This window comes from Marmota monax, unplaced genomic scaffold, assembly GCF_021218885.2.
Source record: "Marmota monax isolate L192 unplaced genomic scaffold, Marmota_monax_Labrador192_F-V1.1 WCK01_AAM20220418_F8-fsc00057, whole genome shotgun sequence".
Classification (NCBI taxonomy): Eukaryota; Metazoa; Chordata; class Mammalia; order Rodentia; family Sciuridae; genus Marmota; species Marmota monax.
Window position 1 is genome coordinate 1,252,004 of NW_026693933.1, and position 19,874 is coordinate 1,271,877.

General features: G+C 32.1%; 1 protein-coding gene across 9 annotated transcripts in view; it reads right to left on the reverse strand.

Annotated features, from left to right (window-relative positions):
* Dgkb (diacylglycerol kinase beta) overlaps positions 1 to 19,874 on the reverse strand; it is a 769,121-nt gene that overhangs the window by 492,294 nt on the left and 256,953 nt on the right. For all 9 annotated transcript variants that reach the window (XM_058585317.1, XM_058585316.1, XM_058585318.1 and 6 more), the window contains 5 exons: positions 16,574 to 16,648; positions 13,332 to 13,451; positions 4,724 to 4,841; positions 2,189 to 2,277; positions 1,991 to 2,107 (listed from right to left, as the gene is read on the reverse strand). In XM_058585317.1, the coding sequence (XP_058441300.1) occupies positions 1,991 to 2,107; positions 2,189 to 2,277; positions 4,724 to 4,841; positions 13,332 to 13,451; positions 16,574 to 16,648 (519 nt within the window). The remainder of the gene's footprint in view (positions 1 to 1,990; positions 2,108 to 2,188; positions 2,278 to 4,723; positions 4,842 to 13,331; positions 13,452 to 16,573; positions 16,649 to 19,874) is intronic.

The following is a 19,874-nucleotide window of genomic DNA, read 5'->3' on the forward strand; positions in this document are numbered from 1 at the left end:
TAGAGACATCATTAAGTACATTTTACAAATTAGAAAATTGGCCAAAACTTGTTATATACATGACCCAAAATGGCACAGCTTGTAACTAACAGATGTGATCTTAAGGATCTGGTTGGCCTGACTTATGATACCAAGTCATTTCCAGAAGTCATATATACTGGCTTTTGGGAAAAAAAAAAAATGAAGCCAAGTTTTATTCTCTTGGTTTCTTTCTGCAGTAGATTACTTATGGAATCCATTCTAATAGGCCTTCCTAAAACACTGACAGTGCCCTATCCCATCACTCTCAGAATAATGTACAGTAGCTCTTTGTATATTAAAAGCACTTTCTGGAAAGTGGGAGGACAAAATAAAGTATATGATTTTAGAATCAAATCTGTAGTAGTAGGTAATGGTTGGTCAAGGGAGATCAGTTTTATCCTAAAATTTTTATATTGTGGCTTATGAAAAAAAAGTCTAAATAGTAATTACATAAATATTCAGAAGTAAATATATTCTGTTATCAGGGAGGCACATAATTATTAATTTAATAAATGTATCCCTATAACAACTTAAAACTCTTGAAGTAAGTTAGGAATCTAGCTCAGTTGGTTGAGTGCTTGCCTTGCACACAAAGCCCTGGGTTCAATCCTAGCACCACCCCCAAAAAATAAATAAATAAATAAAATAACAACTCTTGAGGTACAGAAAGCCTGAAGTTACTTTTTAAAAAGGCTATATATTCTTCCAGACATACAATAACATATTATTTTAATTTTGCAAGCTTCTTTCATGAGCAAAACAACTGGGACCCCAGGGTCTTTAGAGCTTAAGACTCAACAAATAAGGCTGAGGTTAGCCAGAAGCTCAGCGCCTAGGAGAGTTTTGCAAAAGGAGACCTGTTTTTTCTTTTTCTTTTTCTTGACTCTGACTTAACCCTCTAATATTCCCTTTTATAGCCTTATTTCCTGAATAAAACTCAGAGATTGATTAATTGATTTAGACCTCAAGGATTTAAAGACATTTACAGTTCATGTTGTATTCTGCTTTAAAAAATAAAATCATCTTCAAAAAATTTGTTGATCTCCAGTATAAGAATCAAATATTAGGGACATTTTGTCTGAGCTGATTTGGGACATGAAATTTCTACATTTTTAAAGGTACAGTTTGTTCAGAGTAATATCCTTTCTTATAAAAAAGGAAGTGCTTCATATCCTATAAGGCAAAAGCCAGGGTCAAGACCAAAGCTCAACTGGTCTTGGTCAAGTGCTTGGTCATCAGTAGGTTGTAGTGCTAGAGTTAGATTCCAGAGTCAGTGATAAGAGAAACCATTAAAACAAAGAAAGTAAAGGAGAAAAACATGTTGGAATGTAAACAAGGACAGAAAGAATTTTAAGATTCTTTGAGTACCAATTAGAGGCTGTTTTGAGCCCACAGTTCCTATGATTAAAATAAAGTTACAATATATGTCACACACATACCAAAAAAAAAAAAAAAAAAAAACCTTTAAAAAAATGTTGTGAGGTGACATTAAGAATTGAGTTCTACCCAATCCTTTTCCTATTCTCATTGCTTACCATTGCCATGTCCTCTGATTGCCTTTTGGGGAACCTCTAGAGTTCTATGGACACAATCTGAAAACCATAAGATAGTATCATCTCTAAGGCTGTTACTCAGTTCTAAAGTTCTGGATTCTATGAGGGCGAAAGCAGGAAATGCTTAATTAAATCAGTCCTCACTCAAATTTTTCACAATAATTTCCAGATGACAAAAATATTAAAGACAAATTGATGACTGCCAAATGGCTTGGTGTCATTTGCAAGAAGAAAGAGATTCATATTTTACAAAGTGTAGGCCTTCTCTCCCTTTGGAAGTGAGATGAACTAAGAAGCTTCCATGATTTTATGCTGATTGACTTAAATACTCTGAAGGTCTTCCAGACATCTGACAGTATGAGATACAGAGTTTTCAATATGAGTGACCACGGGATTTGTCTGCTAATGTTACTCACTGTGATCTGACACCAAACACAATGCAGTCCTGTCAGTCCCTGGTAACATTTAACTGTTTTGTGGCACTTATCACATTTAGTTGGGCAGTTGCCTTCAACCCAGTAATGGTGCATGACCTAGAACAGAAAAACAGTATTGTGGTAAGAGGAGAATCCATAATTGCCACCCACAAAAAGCAAGCATGTCCACAAACTTACATCAGTGTTCTTTTTGGACTTCACATAGGTCTTGATACAAGAGGGAGGTGCTCTAGCCACGCAGCGCTCATGAACTGTGTACTTGCAGACTGAAAGGAAACAGGTACACAAATTCAGAGCTAATCCTGGTCCTGATTGCAATTTTATAGGGAAAGAATGACATTAACAGGACCTCATTTCATATCCACTGCTCCCTAATCAATCCAATCAGCCACATCAAGGAAAAGCCCAAGTCGACTGTTTTTACCATGGAATACAAAAGGCCAATTAGTACAGGAAATATTATGCATGTGAAAAACCAAGACTCCTCTATCATGGCATAGCAGGAAATGCTTAATTAAATCAGTCCTCACTCAAATTTTTCACAATAATTTCCAGATGACAAAAATATTAAAGACAAATTGATGACTGCCAAATGGTTTGGTGTCATTTGCTAGAAGGAAGAGATCCATATTTTACAAAGTATAGGCATGAGAGCAGCTGGTGAGCATGGGAAGAAAAGCCGATGAGTTTATGCTATTTTTTCTATTGATTTATCTAAACCTTAAATGGCTGATTAGTCTATTTCTAGAGACTAGATTTCATCATACATGCCAGGCTTTCAGTCAGTACAAGATCATTCCTCACTTGACATCATAGCATTGCCTGTCCAAAAAAAAAAAAAAAAAGAAAAAAATATCTTTGCTTAGCAGCATATGGTATGATATATATGTAAGCAAAAACTGATGCTCATTTGCACACATGTATATATACACATATGTAATCAAATATATATATATATGTGTATGCACATAATATGTCATAAAATTAACACACTTTTTAGCATTTTACATATTTTTCTGCTTTGACTCTGAATATAATTAGGGTCATAAAAGTGGCTCTCTAAAAATAATGCTGGTTCCAAGTTAAGAGCTCCAAATGCATACACATATAGAATAAAACAATCTTAATGATATTCAGTTAGTCCTCTCCATAAAAATGAAAGCACCTAAAGATTTCCTGAAATATGAATAAAAACCATTAAATCCACATGTGTATATATATATATATATATATATATACACATACACTAGAAAACTCTTCTAAACTGTTAATATCTGTGATTTGGGGGGCAACACTGAGGAAGAAAACATACTTTTAAAATTTTACTACAAGTAATCATGCCAAGATTCTTGAATTCACCCTACTAGTCAGTTAAAAAAAAGAAAAAAAAGTTGTGAACAAAATTCTCACATTTATATAACCACACTCACCTTACTTGAGAGTCATTTTGTTTCATGTCCTCCTATCAATAGAATTTACCATAAAATATTATTCTCCTTAAAAAAATCATAGGACTTTAAAAACAAAGCATTTTCTTTGTGTATGCAGAATGTTCCAGAGTAAACAACGTTTCAAATGTGGCCACCAGAAACTTTCTTCAGAGATACAGGCAAGTTTCATGGAACTTCATTATCATCCTTTAACATTTAGGATACCCTATGTTACCCTAAAAATGATTTGGTGTCAAAAAATATATCTGGTAAAAAGTACATTTGCAAACTTATTTCCAAACAAGCTGCTAGCTAAAAAAAAAAAAAAAAAAAAGGAGGGGGAACGAATAGGAAAACAAAAAGAAAGAAAATAACAACAAATCTGAAAACAATATATTGTATGCTAGCCAGATAAAAACTTAATTAACTTTGCAAAAGTGGGAAAGTGGGATGTATCTGATAAGCTTGATAGTTTCAGTAACTTTGTATATAGCAGAAAAAGGTGTGGATAGACATATTGCAGGATTAATGAAGAATGCTAGCCCTAAATGAAGAGGAAATGATATGTGTTCTACTTTAGCAGGAATGTCAGAGAATACAAAGTATTCTCAGATAGATATGATATAGAATTAAAAATACTTAGGTAATTTTTAAAGTTAACTCCTTCATACTGTATTAGAAAAATTCTAAGTGTCAGTAATGAATTAATAGAATAAAAAAATAATTCCAAATATAAGTGAACTGAAGTTAGAAAAATGGACACACTTACAAACTTGCAACCACATCTGAAGATTTTCTTTATAAGAACATTAAAAATAACACACTTGAGGTGTTAAACTTAATTTGAATACAAAACTACTTTTAATCAGTTATTTTTTTAAAGACCTGTTGGAATTACACTATTATAAGAAGTCTGTGTGAATAAATTGCCAAACTTAGGGAGATAAAAATAAATAAATAAATAACACGTAAACTGAGAAATTCGTGGAAATTACAAATTAGTGAAAATTCCAAAAGAACTCAAAATCATGAATAAATTAAACTACAATGGAAAGAAAATGGCTAAAGAATTAGAAAAGTTCCTTCACTCTTTATCAGAGGAAGGACTTTCCAAAACTGAGTAAAGGTAAAACCAGAGTGACTTCATTCAGAGGTCTGCAGAGCAATGTAAATGGTAATTCAGAGAGGGTCTGGATTACTTTATCATTTGACAAACAGGACTCTATAAAACCGCCTTTGCTCACTGGGGGTGAGGGCATCCAGGCAGAGCAAACATACTCACAGGAACAGCAGAGGCCCTGCTTCCCCACACCAATCAGCATGTTCAGGCAAAGATTGCAGTAGGCAGGTTTGTTAAAGTGCTTGAGTCGCCACACATGCTGTCCATCATCCTTCACATTCTGCACAGGGATATAAGAGAAACAGATTTCACTTAATGAAATAAACAGTAGAATATGTAGGTGCCAATAAAATTCAGAGCTGGACTGAAGCATTTGAAGACAATCTGTTATTTCATCCCTGACTTTCTCCAAGATCGCCACAGAGTCTTAGAAAAACACATGTGCTCTAGTGGAATGAGACACCGCTAACAAATCGTGGATGCTATAGCAACCCACAAGTTCTTGTCGAATGTCAGCAGTTCAACAGCATACCCCAAACCTTCATTATGATCTGGCAAACTGAGCACTCCCTCAGAAGAGGGACGTGTCTGCCTCACCTTTGAGTAATATATTCTTAGCAAAATTCCATAAACAAGTGAATGAATAAAGAGAGAAAATTCTCTTGAGTGTAAGTGGTTGAACAATGAAAATTGTAAAAATTAGATTAACCCTTGCTTAGAATGGGAATATGAAAAACTCCCAATGATGGTTAGGTCTTATAAGAAGGCAGAAGATTGGGATGGGCTGGAAAATACAGCACTTACCAGCAAGATATGGTGTTACTTTAGAACTTAATTTGTGGATAGTAGGCTATGTTATATTTTCTAATAATATATTCCATATCTCAAATAATAAATTTAAATGCATCAATATTTTAAGGGATTAAATTACATTTCCTTCTTGCTTATGTCTCTTTTGTAAAATAAATGATTTTATTATTAGAGAATGATGGTAAACTGCATTGCTATATGTATAACAATCAGCTTAGTTTTTGTCAACAAAACCTTGAGTTTATATTAATTTACACATTTAGCAAAAAACTCTGTGATTATTACTTACTGTTTTAAGTAAAACTCTGCATATCATAATAGCTACTTCTCTAATGGATGTTTAATCATACTGTATAGTTCAAGATTAAATGAGTCTTGAACACCTTACAAGAAGGTCAAAATACAGATATAAAGTTATATATTTCAATACATATAATTTTACCATCATTTTCTTCATTGACATATGTACTCCGTATTCACTTCATTAATTTGTGTGAAACTTAATTTCAGACATAATTTATTGGTACTCTATTGACACCACCATAACTCATAATTTTTCAGGTTAGCCAAATTGTCCCATTTCTTAGAATTACATTCACCAAATAATTTTTGAGCATTTACTATGTACTGAGGAAATCATGAATTCTGAGGTGGTATGACAACACAAACATCCAGATCATCTTGATTCTTTTGATAAGAAAATATTCATATTAACATTCCTAACCACTTTTTTCTATTCTTAGTCAAGAGACAAGGCATCAGATTTATAATACCAGAGGAAATGTATAGTAACTAATTCTTACATTAGAACCAGAAATTTCAAATTTGCATCATATGTCAAGAGCTTTGTAATGTTTTGAACAACCAATTAAAAAAAATTTGCATCGTACTATGAAACATTAATAAAAATGGTTTATCTGGGAGATAATTCTCCATGGATCTCTTGAATGTCTGCATGTTTTGGAAGCAGAAGCATTATCTTTTCTTATTCCGCCCTCCCAAGAAGTCTTTTCAAACTTACTGAAAAAAAGCTTTGGACAATAAAGATGTTTCTCTAGCCAGTAGAGAAGGCAGGTTTATTTATTGTCCAGTCTAATAAGGATAATCTCTTTCTTCTAAGCAAAGATTAAACGGATTTCTTTACTGCACATTATAAGAGATTTAGTTTCCCTAAGATAGAAGTTCCTAACTCTGATGCTGTACACTGCAATTAGTCGGGTTTCACTTCATTTTCCCTATGAAACTTAGGGAGAAAGGCAAACAGATCAAACATAAAGTTCCTGATGCTGCTTCACTGTGAGTACTAAAACCCATTGTCTCTGACCCAAAAGTCTCATGTCCTCTGCCAGCTTCCAGGAAATGGTGGCAAGTTAACACATTAACAACACATTAACCTGCAAGAAGGGTAAATCTAGACCTATAAATTTCAACAATGCTCATGTTTGGCTTTCTGAAAAGGGGCTAATGAGATCTCAACAAAAGCAGCTAGGTATAAGGTGTCAAGGAGAGAACTTCAGAAGATATAATTTCAGTTTTCTAAAACTCAAGAAATAGACTTCATAGTAATTTCCTAATTGAGTTTGGGTTTAGATGAACCATAAGATTTCAAGTTGTAATAAAATGTGAATAGAATACGTGTTTAACTTTGCTATATTTTGAAAACTGTCTATATTTAAATTTATATTGCTTTAAAAATTAAACATCCTGATGTAAAAAAAGTTTAACTATGGCATTGTTAATTTTTAAAACTAACAAACTTTAAAATTAGCAGTTAAATTCTTTGAAATATTTTTAAGTAAATGAAGAAAGGAAAAAACTATTTTTCATATGTATTACCATTTTTATATTCCTTGTCATTTTATTTTTAAATGATTGTCCATTATATGTGAATAAGCCTCATCCTGTTGGAGAGCACATATGGACTAAGTTAGCTGGCATTTTCCTTATCAAAAAATAAACAAGTCTGAATGTGGGTGTTCTGTCAATCAGAACACTTAGCCATGTTACAGGCTGCAACTGATGTACAAATCCATTACCCAGGCATAAAATGCTTTACCAAAAACCAAATCAAATAGCTTTATAGCTCTTAGCCGGATGCATTGCCAAAATATGCAAGGAATGAAATATGTATGTGACTTCTTTAAAAGAAGAAATTGAAACCAGGAGCCAACTACTTCTCAGCAGTGCAAATTATACTCCAACTCTCTGTATTTTCATGTCTTGTCTTGTTTGTCTTATTTAGATTGTAAACTTAGTGGGGAAGAGAAAGAATCTGTCCTTTCCTATATCCTATCAGCCAACAGAGCATATTTCTATTAGTGCTTCTGTTACAAATAAATATTTATTGCCAAGAAATGAATTCACTTTTATATAAAAAAAAAAAACAAAAAGAAAAAGAAAAAAGAAAGAAATGAACGGAGAATCCAGAAGGCTTGGTTCCTGCCTACTATGAAAATGTGAACCGGCCATTTCATCTTTCTTCTTCTTATTTTCCTCTCTAATGAAATCAAAGTACCCACTTTGCTTTCCCAGGCCTTCTTGTGAGGTTTCATTATACAATACCTGTGAAGTTAATTTAGCTCTTCAGAAGACTGGTGTTATATAAACAGCAAATATTATTACCATCATTGGGTTGAGTTGTGTAACATCCCAACTTATCAGCTAAAAGAATTAAGAAAAATATTCATAGATTTTTATATACTTTATTTCATAGGAAATGTGTTAGTTTATTTTCATTACCAGATACAGCACTGCAGATTACAATATAGCAGCTCCGTTCTGTGCTTAGGACGGAGAGAAATGTTTACTGAGTCTCAGGCTGGTCTACTCTTAAGAAGGAGCTTCACGTCCTTCCTTGATTCTCAGTTCCCTAGAAGCCAAAGGGATGTTTCAAAGGGAGAAGGCCCTTTGCGCTTTTTCAAACTTAATTTCCTTATCCTAGTGATTTCTAAAATTTTAGGATTTTCCTAAATATTTCAAAGTTCAAATATAATGTTCAACTAAACTGGAACCACTATAGCACTGTAAATATTTTTATTTTCAAAAGACCTCAAGGAGAAATTTTACAGATCCCAGTATAAGTACTCCTTCCCTGGCACCCAGCCACATTTCAACTGACTTATTTAGAACACATAGATGAGCCAATGTGGCAAATTACTTTAAATCCATTAAATAATAAAGATCAATAAATTGTCTTACTATTTTGTTCAAGATCTCCAAACAGTAAATGTCAATATGAAAGAAACTACTCATTTAGACAAAAAAACCAAGCTATATCAGACACTGGTCAATGAGAAAACAAAGATAAATATTAAAATTTGGGGCAGATTTGCAGTGAATTGCTCATCTCCAGACTGCACCTTCTGAGAGCAGACTGGGACCCTGCAGCTCAGACTCGAACTCAATAACATGTGAAACCACATGTTCATTTTTCTTTTTCAATACCTAATCTGAAATCTCAAGAATTGTCACATATATCTGGTTTTGAAATTTCTTTCTATATTGAACTATGTACATATAGAGGAACAAAAACTGTAAACCAAATTAACATTGTAAAAATTGGAATACAAATCATAATTTTTAAAATATAATTTAGATTATTAAAAATATATTATCATTTATACTGTACCACTCAGAAATTTTATCAGAGAATATATTTCATATTCTTTTATTCTATCAAGAAATTTAACAGGTCTTAAACCATCTCAATCAAAGGAAGAGTTTATGTTACTTCTAAGGATTAAAGGCCAAGATTCTTTGAGATGGAATCATTCTCTTTAAAACCAAAATAGATTAGATGTGGGCACAAGAGTCTACGCCAAGGAGTTAAGGTCATTTCAAGGATACCTGGATGGATAATTTTTACATTTATTATATGTGTATAATAGGTGAATGTGTATTTTTGTTTTTAGGAATTAAGGAATTTCTAATAATATGAATTTGGGGATTTTTCTTGAACAATTTAGTAAAGATTCAAGATTATGGCTTTCAGGAATTGAAGTATTATTAATTGTCTTGTTGGTCTAAGAAAAGAAACATTAGAACTAAAAAAATGTTTTGAAAAAGAAAAACGTCTTCTTGACTTTCTTTTCATTTTTTTAGAGGAGGCAACTCCCTGGCACAAAATGACTGACTTAATAACATTCAGGATGGAGATCAGTTCATGAAGTCCACTGCTTCTGTATCTTACTCATGTCTTGCTGTGGTTGTTTGTGTGCCAGGTCAGAGGTATTCTAGAGTCCTGTCTCCTGAATTATTAAAAGTAAATTAAAACATCTTCTGTTTGTAATATGACAAATTAGTAACAAAACAGATCAGCAGTTGGCACAAAAGGTGGCAAGTGGTTCAAGTCTGTTAAGCAATCTGTTTTATAAATAAAGTTTTATTGGAATATAGCCTTATTGGTTGCTTTTTTACAATCTCTGTGATTACTTTTGGGCTATAACAGAAGCACTGAGCAGTTGGGACAGAGATCTTTATGGCCATAAAACCTAAACTATATAATGTATTTCCCATGATAGACAGGTTCCAGTTACTGAAGCAAATAGTTGTTAGTGAAAAGAAAAAAAAAAAAAAGGTTTTCATTATATAAGGTTTGAAAAAATCCTTCAGTAAGATGACTATTGAAAAAAGAATAAGTTTCTTCATGTGCAGTTGTGCATATCTGTAATCCCAGAAATTTAGAGGCTGAGAAAGGAGAATTAAAAATTCAAACCCAGCCTCAGCAACTTAGCAAGGACCTAAGCAACTCAGTGAGACCCTGCCTCTAAATAAGATATTTAAAAAGGCCTGGGAATGTGGCTCAGTGATAAAGCACCTCTAGGTTCAGTCCCCAGTCCCCCCTTCTCTCCAAAATAAATAAAGAATGTTTCAAGGTAACTTTTGGTAGTGGTAATCAAAATCATATAATCATTTAAACTCCCTATTTTCCTTCAAATGTAAGAGACACTAAGACTTGGTACTGTTTTTGACCAGTTTATCTTGGGTTTTGTGATGTTTGCATTAGTGCTTGTGAAAGAAAAGAAATGACTCTTTCTTTTTAGTGTTTGGTGAAGAATTAAGTCCCGATAAACTACATTTCTGATTTTAGTAGATAAGCAGATTTTATTTAAAATAGAGCAACATTTTAAATTCTGTTAATGGAGAAAAATAAATATAGTGCAATCATAACAGTTGTGCCTTACATGAGAACAGAGGCTTACTCTCTCAGAAAGACAATTTTAACTATGCTATTGGATAGTCCAAGGCAGTCACTCTCAAATACACTGTGGTATTTAACACCCACTATCAATTAGAATCTACTCTCCAAGCTCATAATTGACAATAGACAAGAATATATAGGACAACATAACAAGGCAAGCTTTATAATAAATGGCCAGCTTCAAACTGAAGCATCTAGATTTCCAATTTAATAAGCAAAAGATGTGGTGGGGGTTGAGGCTCTAGTACCAGGGATCAAATTCTCTACAGGTAATAACATAACACATTAACTGCCTACAGAAAGGAAATAAATCTCAATTACTAAAAAAAGACTCTCATCATTCAATTGTCTTGGTGTCATTCCTGGTTTTTACAACACTTACAATGCCTTAGACTTAAAAAGCTATTTTTAACAGAGAGGTATTTTGTTTTATGATCATTACACATGATTACAGTGCTTATACATCTTATTAAAAGATACTTAAAAATGGTTGCCTTACTCTTTTTTTTAAATGTGAAAGAAAAGGGAAATTTCTTTCAGAATCGTAATTCACAGAGGAAAAACATCCAATCTCTTAAATATATTTGCCTTATTCGTGTTAAACAATGTGGCCCTGACATCTAGTGGCCAGGACTGGGAACACAGCTCTGTTTACTATTAACAAAACCCTAAATTTATTTTTCCTGTCAATCTTTTAGAACTAAGAACATAAAATATTAATTTACAAATTCAATTAAAGATAATTTACAAATAATTAACCAAATGTACATTAAAAGCAAAGAAATTTCATTCAATGTAACTTACTGCCAGAAACTAATGAAATATCATATTTCTTTAAAATATTTAGAGTTAAATCTAAACAAATTTGTGAACTATATTAGCCATGCTATTTGTATAATTTTACAAGTACCTGTATTTATAAATTAAAATTTAAGCCTTTTATAACCAATAATATGTAAAGTAAACCATTATTTCAACATCCTCTGTGATGTTTAAAATAAATGTAACAAAATCTCCTTTTCTGTACTTTCTTGTCTCACATCCGACTACATTTCATTTAGTCATTCCTGTATCTCCTCTGCTTTCATACACCAATTTCCAAAAGCATATAGAATACTCAAATTTTAGTTTTGATAATATAAAACTCCCTTCTAGAGAACCATTATTATTGGTTCTCCATGACTGGAGTCTTCTAACAATTGTTTTTCAGCACAGAATGTAAATAAAACTTAAAATGCTGCCATTTTGTAATTTTGCCTTTTGCTCTTTCATCATAATTCAATTTACATAATGCTTGTATCAACAGGTATATTCAACAATTAAATAATTATAATAGGGGTATATAACAAGTTATAAAAGATGCTAAATTATGTGTAGCATACAAACATAAGGTACAAGGAAATACTGAATAATTAATTTTCAAAGTGTAGAAATATGTATTTATGAGAAATAACATCTATATTCATTATCTTTGTCATAAATTATTTTAAGGTGATGTCCTACATATCAACTATTAGTATTTTTTTTCTTCATCTGACAGAGACTAAAATCCCAGAGTTCCTATGAAAGGTAACATCAAAATAGCAGTAAATAATTTGAAATTCCAGGTAAAAAGTAAAGAAAGGATAATTTTCTGAACTTCACCTATTTATTTGTAAACTCATATATAATCCTAAACCCTAAACCTATTTATATATTCTTAAACCCATTTACACAAACATGTTTATATATACGTTCACAGGTTTCACAAACAGACTGTAAAATGTCTTGAGAGCTGACTTTTAAAAATTTGTTGTGTTGAATAGTCTCAAATCTGCAAAATTAGTTTTGCTGGTAACAAGAAGTATGAAGAGTTTGAGGATCAGGAGCAAAGTGGTAGACACCATGTTCTTGGATCTCAAAAATTTAAATGTTATGTGTGTCAGGGTGGTTTCTATCCCTTATACTCTTTGATTCTAAGTAAATATGCTATTATATACATATTATAGTTCATTCCTATTCCAGAATTAATGCTAAATACAAAAACTAGTTGTTTTTTTTTCTGTTGATGTCACCAGGTTTCTGAATTAATTTCTGAAATAATTTTATGGCAGAGTTAGGCAAGATTTAGTTTCAAAGTCATTATTATATCACATCTGGTCATAGGTTGATCGACTTTAAACCCCCAAACTATATATTTAATTGCCAATACAATGGCACTTAGGCACCAATTAAAAAAAAACTTTTGAGAATTAAATTAGAATAAGAACATGGTTGATCTGCAGAAATATAAGAACAACATTTTTCATATACATGTATATCTCTCATCCTCCTCCAATACCTAATTGACTTCTCCAAGTATGGGATATCAATAAAATAGATTATCCTCATGTGAGGGGGAATATTGATTGAGATAGAGCATCACGAGGACCACAGAATACAACAATAGTACAGAATTTCTTACATTAAATGATATATGAAGAAACAACATTGGGGAGATAGGCAGTTTAAAAGGATTGCACTTTAAACAGAGGAAAACAAAAGAGAAAAAAATACACATGTAATCCTAAGGTATTATTTTAAGAGGATCAATATGTTTATGTCAAGTGTTACCACATAAGGAGCTACTGTTAAATTGCACCATGGTGTATTTATTAAAAATAGCAGGCACTCACTACATGCTTCGTGGTAGAAAACGGCCAGATCAATTTATAATCAAAAGGTTAATAGAGAATCCCACTGAGTGATTTCGAGGCCACCCTTCTCCATGGAAATGCTTACATTTTCCAAGCCCAGGAGCACAAGAAGTGGGATTGTTGTCATTCCTCCTTGAATCCACTCCTCCAGAGACACGGTTCCATCATGATCATAGTCAATTTCTTCCATCATTTCGTGAAGGATCTGGAGAAGAGGAGATCAGTGAAGACTTAAAAAGAATCAATAAAATGCATTTCACATAATATGGCAAGGCATTACATTGAACTGACTACAACAAATTGTGACTAGTAGTGAAAGGGAGAGTTGGCATATATGTTTTGATAACTCAGTACAACATTAATCCTATTACTGAGAAAATAGTGTCTTAATGATTTTTGGAACACAGCTAACTACATTGATCAACTGCTAGAAATAAGTGTTTAAATTTCTAATATTTTTTCAATGAATAGCACAGCTAAAATAAGTTAACTTTAATTTAATAGTGAAAGTGGTCTTTAATTACTTCCTCAAGATGATTATTTTTTTAGGTTCATATATATGCCAGAAAATGTCTGAACAAATTAACTTCATGGCAAAGAGCTCAAAGAATTCTTTGCTAAGTAGTAAAGAGTAGAAGAATGAAGCTGTTTTTAATTGCCTATCAGAACTCAATAGAGCCCCAAATTTAAATGACCTAATCATATTTAATTAGACTCTTTTCTAAAGATAACTTGCAATAATGTCCCAAAATGTTCTTCACAGTATTGTAATACATTTAACCTCTTTGTGGAATGGTGATGATGTTGGTACTTACTTCAAATTATAAATAGAAGACCCCTGCATACATCATGTCACATAGTATTGTTTTATTACAATAAAGTAAATTATATGAGTCCAACCATATGACCCTTGGCTGCTGGAAAGGCAAAGTAATTCCCATCTCAAGATATCAAGGTGGCAAACCTGGTAAGAACCCTAGTGCATTATTGCCTTTATATAATGTGGGAATTTCAAACAATTAAGAACAAGCAAGAAATTCAAAGAACATTACAACAGAAACTTTAAAAGTATAATAAATAAAATATTTAGTTGGGGCTGTAGTCCAGTAATAGAGAGATTGTGGAGCATGTACAATGCTGTTGGTTTGGTATCCACCACTGAAATTTTTTTTGGTAAAAATATTGTTTGGTAAAAATATTGTTTGCTTAAACAATTCTGTGCTTGGTGTGTTTCCTCAGAAAGTATTTTAAAATCCTATTGTTTTCCTTCGTAGCAACACAATGATCTGTAAGTACTGAAAAAAAAAATTAAAAAAAATGTGCTGGAATAATTATTTAATTATTCTAAAAATAAAAGATAAATTATTTTAAATTTGATAAAATGGCAAAAGATTCAGTTAAAATGCCCTGCCTCTTGAGGGGCATGCTCATTAACCAATGGAAAGGAACATATGAGAATAAACTAAACTAATACTAATACTAATACTAACGTTAATACTAACATTAGAGCTGGGATTAGTTGAATTAAAATTCCTTTCAAGAACATCTGGCCTGGGTTCGAGCCTCAGCACCACATATAAACAAGGATGTTGTGTCCGCCAAAAACTGAAAAATAAATATTAAAAAATTCTCTCTCTCTGTCTCTCACAACATATTAAAAAAAAGAACATCTGAGCCTTCCCTACTAATTATGATCAACCTCAAATATTCACTTATTTTTATTCATATATGCCAAGTTAATAAGACTCCCAAACTGTGTACATTTGTTCAAAATGAAGATCACTGTTGAAGCAGTAGGCAAGATAAAGCAGTCATCATAATAGCAAATGACATGCTCAAAGGGAGGCCTTCATCTTTATTTTTCACACTGAAATATTCAGAATAGAGGCCAGCTTATCAGACCACACATGACAAATAATGCTACAGGTATTTTTTTCTATTTTCCCATCTGTATTTGTCATAGTTAGGCTGTCCAGCCACTCCACTTACTGTCTCCCTCTTCCCAGCATCTAGATCTTCCTTTTTTTCAAACCTACACCTCCTGTCACCAAAAACAATTTTTGCTAGAAAATGGTGGTACCCACTTCTACTTAGAAAGTTGTTAGGAAAAAAAATCTCCCTTCCTTTCCTCAGTTGATTGATAGATGAACAATCTTTACAGGTCAAAAGGTAGGGAAGAGGAAAGAAAGCTATTTTAGATTACCATAACCAAAAAGGTCAACAGAACTTATAAGAAATCCCCTGATTTCATAAAAAATAGTACTAAGACAATTGAGCAATAAGTTAAATACATGCCATCATCTACTTTTTATTTTATTTTATTTTATTTTAGTTTTAGATGGACACAATACCTTTATTTTATTTATTTATTTTTATGTGGTGCTGAGGATCAAACCCAGTGCTAGGCAAGCAATCTAATACTGAGCCATAACCCCAACCCTCATCATCTACTTTATCATTCCATACACAAAATACAATCTGTTACTGATAGCTGCCAGTCACTAGGAGAAGGTTGGATGCATTTCTACATCAAACAAATAAACAACAACAACAACAACAACCCTCCCCCCAAACAGTTGCATTACAACTGGAAAAATTCAAATCCAATTATGAATGGTACAATGTTTTGCACCTTATGTATTTACTGCGTTGTTTAGAAAGGAAGATAAATGTTTTGAGCTCTTGTAACACATATTCATGCACTTACCATGCTACTAACTGCATAAATGCAAAAACTGGTTTACAGACTTTTAAAATGCATATAAAATGCAAAGTATTTCAATTAAAATTGATCTGTATTTGCCTTATTCATGTAATCTTAATTGACTTCAAAATGAATTAAAATTAGTATTTCCTATCATCATTTTCCAAAATATTTCTTACAGCTAAATTCATAGAAAATTATGTTTTCTATGCAGATTATTTTAATATCCATTTGAATAATGTTGGAAGTTTTAGTACTTCTACTCAAGTAAGAAGTTTTTATTAAAGTTATGAGGTATTGTTTCTTTAAACAAAATGATTAAAAATTCCAAGCTTTATTATGAAGAAGCCAAAGAGCTTTGGGCTTTCCTTGGAGAAAGAACAAAAGTTAACTGATGAGAGCTTTAGAATACCACATATACTTTGTCTTATTTAGAATCCTCTTTGACTTCTCATTAGAAATAGTAACTTAGAGTGACTTAAAGACAAAAATCAAATGATAGTAATATATTTAGTCTCAGGAAAGACAGAAAGAAAGAAAGGATGGAAGGGTGGAAGGAAAGAAGGAACAAAGAAAGAAACCTTCTAGGATTTAGTCAACAGTTAAATCATTCTTATACCTACTGGATTAAGTTCAGTGACATCCCATTCAAGGTACTCAGCAACGTGCATCATTTGACTGATGATATTTTCTAGCTCCTGAAAAAAAGAGAAAAAGGGGGTCGGGTGGGGGAGAGAATATATGAATAGAAGATCTTATTAATCTTTGACTTGAAGGAATTGTTTTGTTCAACAAGTAGCTAAAAAATTAAATAAGATACATACATATATTCCTATTTAAATATTTTATTAATGATATAGAGAAGAGGAAACTAAATAGAAATTCATCTTGTACTTTGTCTAGAAATTTCCACCAGAAGAGGGCACAATTATACCAAGAAAGGCTTTCTTCTACTAGAAAAGGAGGGCCTGATGAAAGCAGGAGTTTATGTATATTTTCACAGGATGTGATTTTCTAAGTCACTGACCATCCTGACCCTTTGGCTTCCAAGCAGATGTGCACGGGTGGAAGGAAGCATTTGAGAGCAACTGAGAGGTTTATTTTTATTTTGATACACTGAGAACATATATTGACTCTTCCAGTCATTTATTGGGATAATGTGCTTTGCTAGGAGGATATTCAGGGTAAAGGTTTGGAGGCTAAGTATATGTAGAGTTTATTTTGTGAGAGGATAGAATTTTAGCTTGAATTTTCATAGTATTCTGCTCAAATGTCAACTCTTTGAAGACCTACTGGTGAATACATATGGCTTGGCTAAATAAAATTCAAATATTTTTCAGATGTATGTCTTCAATGTTTCAATTTTCTTTGCCTATTTTCAGAAACGATTAAACATGGCTTTGTAAGATAATTTTGATTTTAAATGGAGATATAACATGATTTAAAAAGTGGTATAATTTCAAATATAAGAAGTATAAAAGCATTAGGCTTGAAAGTATATTAGTCAAAGATTACACTACTTCACCCCTGATCTAATATATGTGGTCAATGTTCATTACGTGAAGAAGGAAATACGGCAAAAATTAGAAAAAGCAGGTCCCTCTGAGGAAGTTGTAAAACCTATATTCTCTCTCTCTAAAAAATATATATTATGTTATTAATGCATGATAGGAAGCCCCACAACAACATAAATGTATATTAGAAACTGCTAAATTTTAAAACTTGCAAAAATTGTGTATTTGAATTACTACATTATTACCTAGTCTATGTTTGCTTATAAACAACTCAATGGTTTGGAGAGGTTGAAGTCCTTGGATGTATTTTTAAGAAGAACTATTTTTCATGGACTACATTACATAGTCTCGTGACATAAGTCATTTAATCTCTAGTTTCATCATCACTAAACATGGATATTCTAATTTTTCCTAGTTGATAAAGTTGCTGCCAAGATTAAACATCTTGTTATATGAAATATATTATCTAGTTTAGCATATTATAAAGGATCAATAAACTTTAACTCTCATTATGAGACATACTCATCATTTTCCAAATTAATTTCCAAATCAATTTTCTCTTTTTTTGTCCTCCAAAAGGTGAACTGCTATGCTATTAAAATATCAGGACAAATGACTCCAGAAGGTACAATTTGAAACTGATACTGAAGAAAATTACTGGGCAATGGACTATGTGGAGAAAACCCCAAAATTTAATCAGTAAGAAAAAGATAAAAAGAGTAACTACCATCAACAAATCAATTTAAAACAATTTATCCTCAATTCATTGTTCAATATTGGGAATACTGCAATATATGAATATTACAAGTAATCTACTATACATGTTACCCCAAAATGGCCCAAGACCAAAAAAAAAAAAAAAAAAAAAATCTGGCTAAATTTTCAAATCCACCAAATTTCAACCCATGGTTAAAAGCCTAGTTAAAAAAAATTCTTTTATTTTCTTTTTTTTAGTTTTTAGATGGACACAATACCTTTATTTTTTTTATTTAGTTTTCTTCATGTGGTGCTGGGAATCAAACCCAATACCTCATGTGTGCTAGGCAAGCACTCTACCACTGACCCATAATCCCAGCCCAAGAAACATCATTTAAACTTAATTAAAAGAAATATTAAATAAAACAGATTCTCATTACAACACAATATGTAGTATTGTAGTTACAATAAGCATACTGAGATATCTAGAAAAAAACTCATAATTCCTAGCTGTGAAATGGTACCAGAAAATGAGAAAATTTATCATGCACCCCCAAATTACTAAATGGAAAACTCAAGATAAGTAGCATTTAAAAGCAATAGTCTGAGACTTAAACATAAATCCCACAATCAGACCATCAGTTCAAAGCGGTGGTGGTCATTTCCTGCAATGGGAATTATAATTTCTCTGGCGATGCTAATATGCCACTTTCCTCCTCAGTGTTACATAAACATGTCTCCAGCTTCATTGCTCCTCTTGAGAAAGTCTATTTGAGTTTGCCACAGGGAGGCCCACCACACCACCAGAGAAACTCACCATCAGAGAGAGTATGTATTTCAGTCATTGTCAAATGTGTGAAAACACTTGGTGTAAATGTGCCTGTGTACTTCACAATTGCCAGAACTTGACACTCTTATTTTTCATATTTTTCATTGAGACAAAAGGAAACAATATAATGTGACAAATATGTTATCAGCAAATACATAGTACATTATTGAATGAAACCTGAAATAGGCTTTCATAGAAGATACTGATGTGCACACTGGAATGGAGGCTAATTTTTCATAGGACATACTGATGTGTACATTGGAACTGAGGCTAATTTCTACTTTTCTGAGAGCTAACCATGATCTCTGTACATTACAAATAAAATAAACATTTGAGTGTTCCTTCCAGTTAATCATACAGAGATGGTATTTTTTTCTTTTACTAATTTTTATGCCTTAGAGTGCAAGCTGCATATGTAACTAGATGAGAGACTTTACAAAGGAAAGTCTGTCAAATCAATAAAGGGAGGTAATCACACTGCCATGAAACAACCATTTGCTATGAAAATATGTAATATATATATATATATATATATATATATATATATATATATGTATAATCATACATACACATATATATACACATATATACACACACCTATATATACATTCTTATTTCAACAGCATGTATGACTAAGAATATGTTTTTAAAAGTGGAAAAATAAGAAAATAATCAAATTATTAAATTGACTTTATAATTCCTTTAGATTTTATTTCTATTCTCAATGTTTTCCTTAATGTCAAATCTTACTGATAGTTTTTCTTTCTTTCTAGACCAGTGGTCTCAACTTTATCTAATGTTTTATTCAATGTTGGAGTCTTCCTTTTTTATCAAAATTCTGCACAGAAAAAAAAGTCATGTTTTCATAGCAAAACTATTCAATAC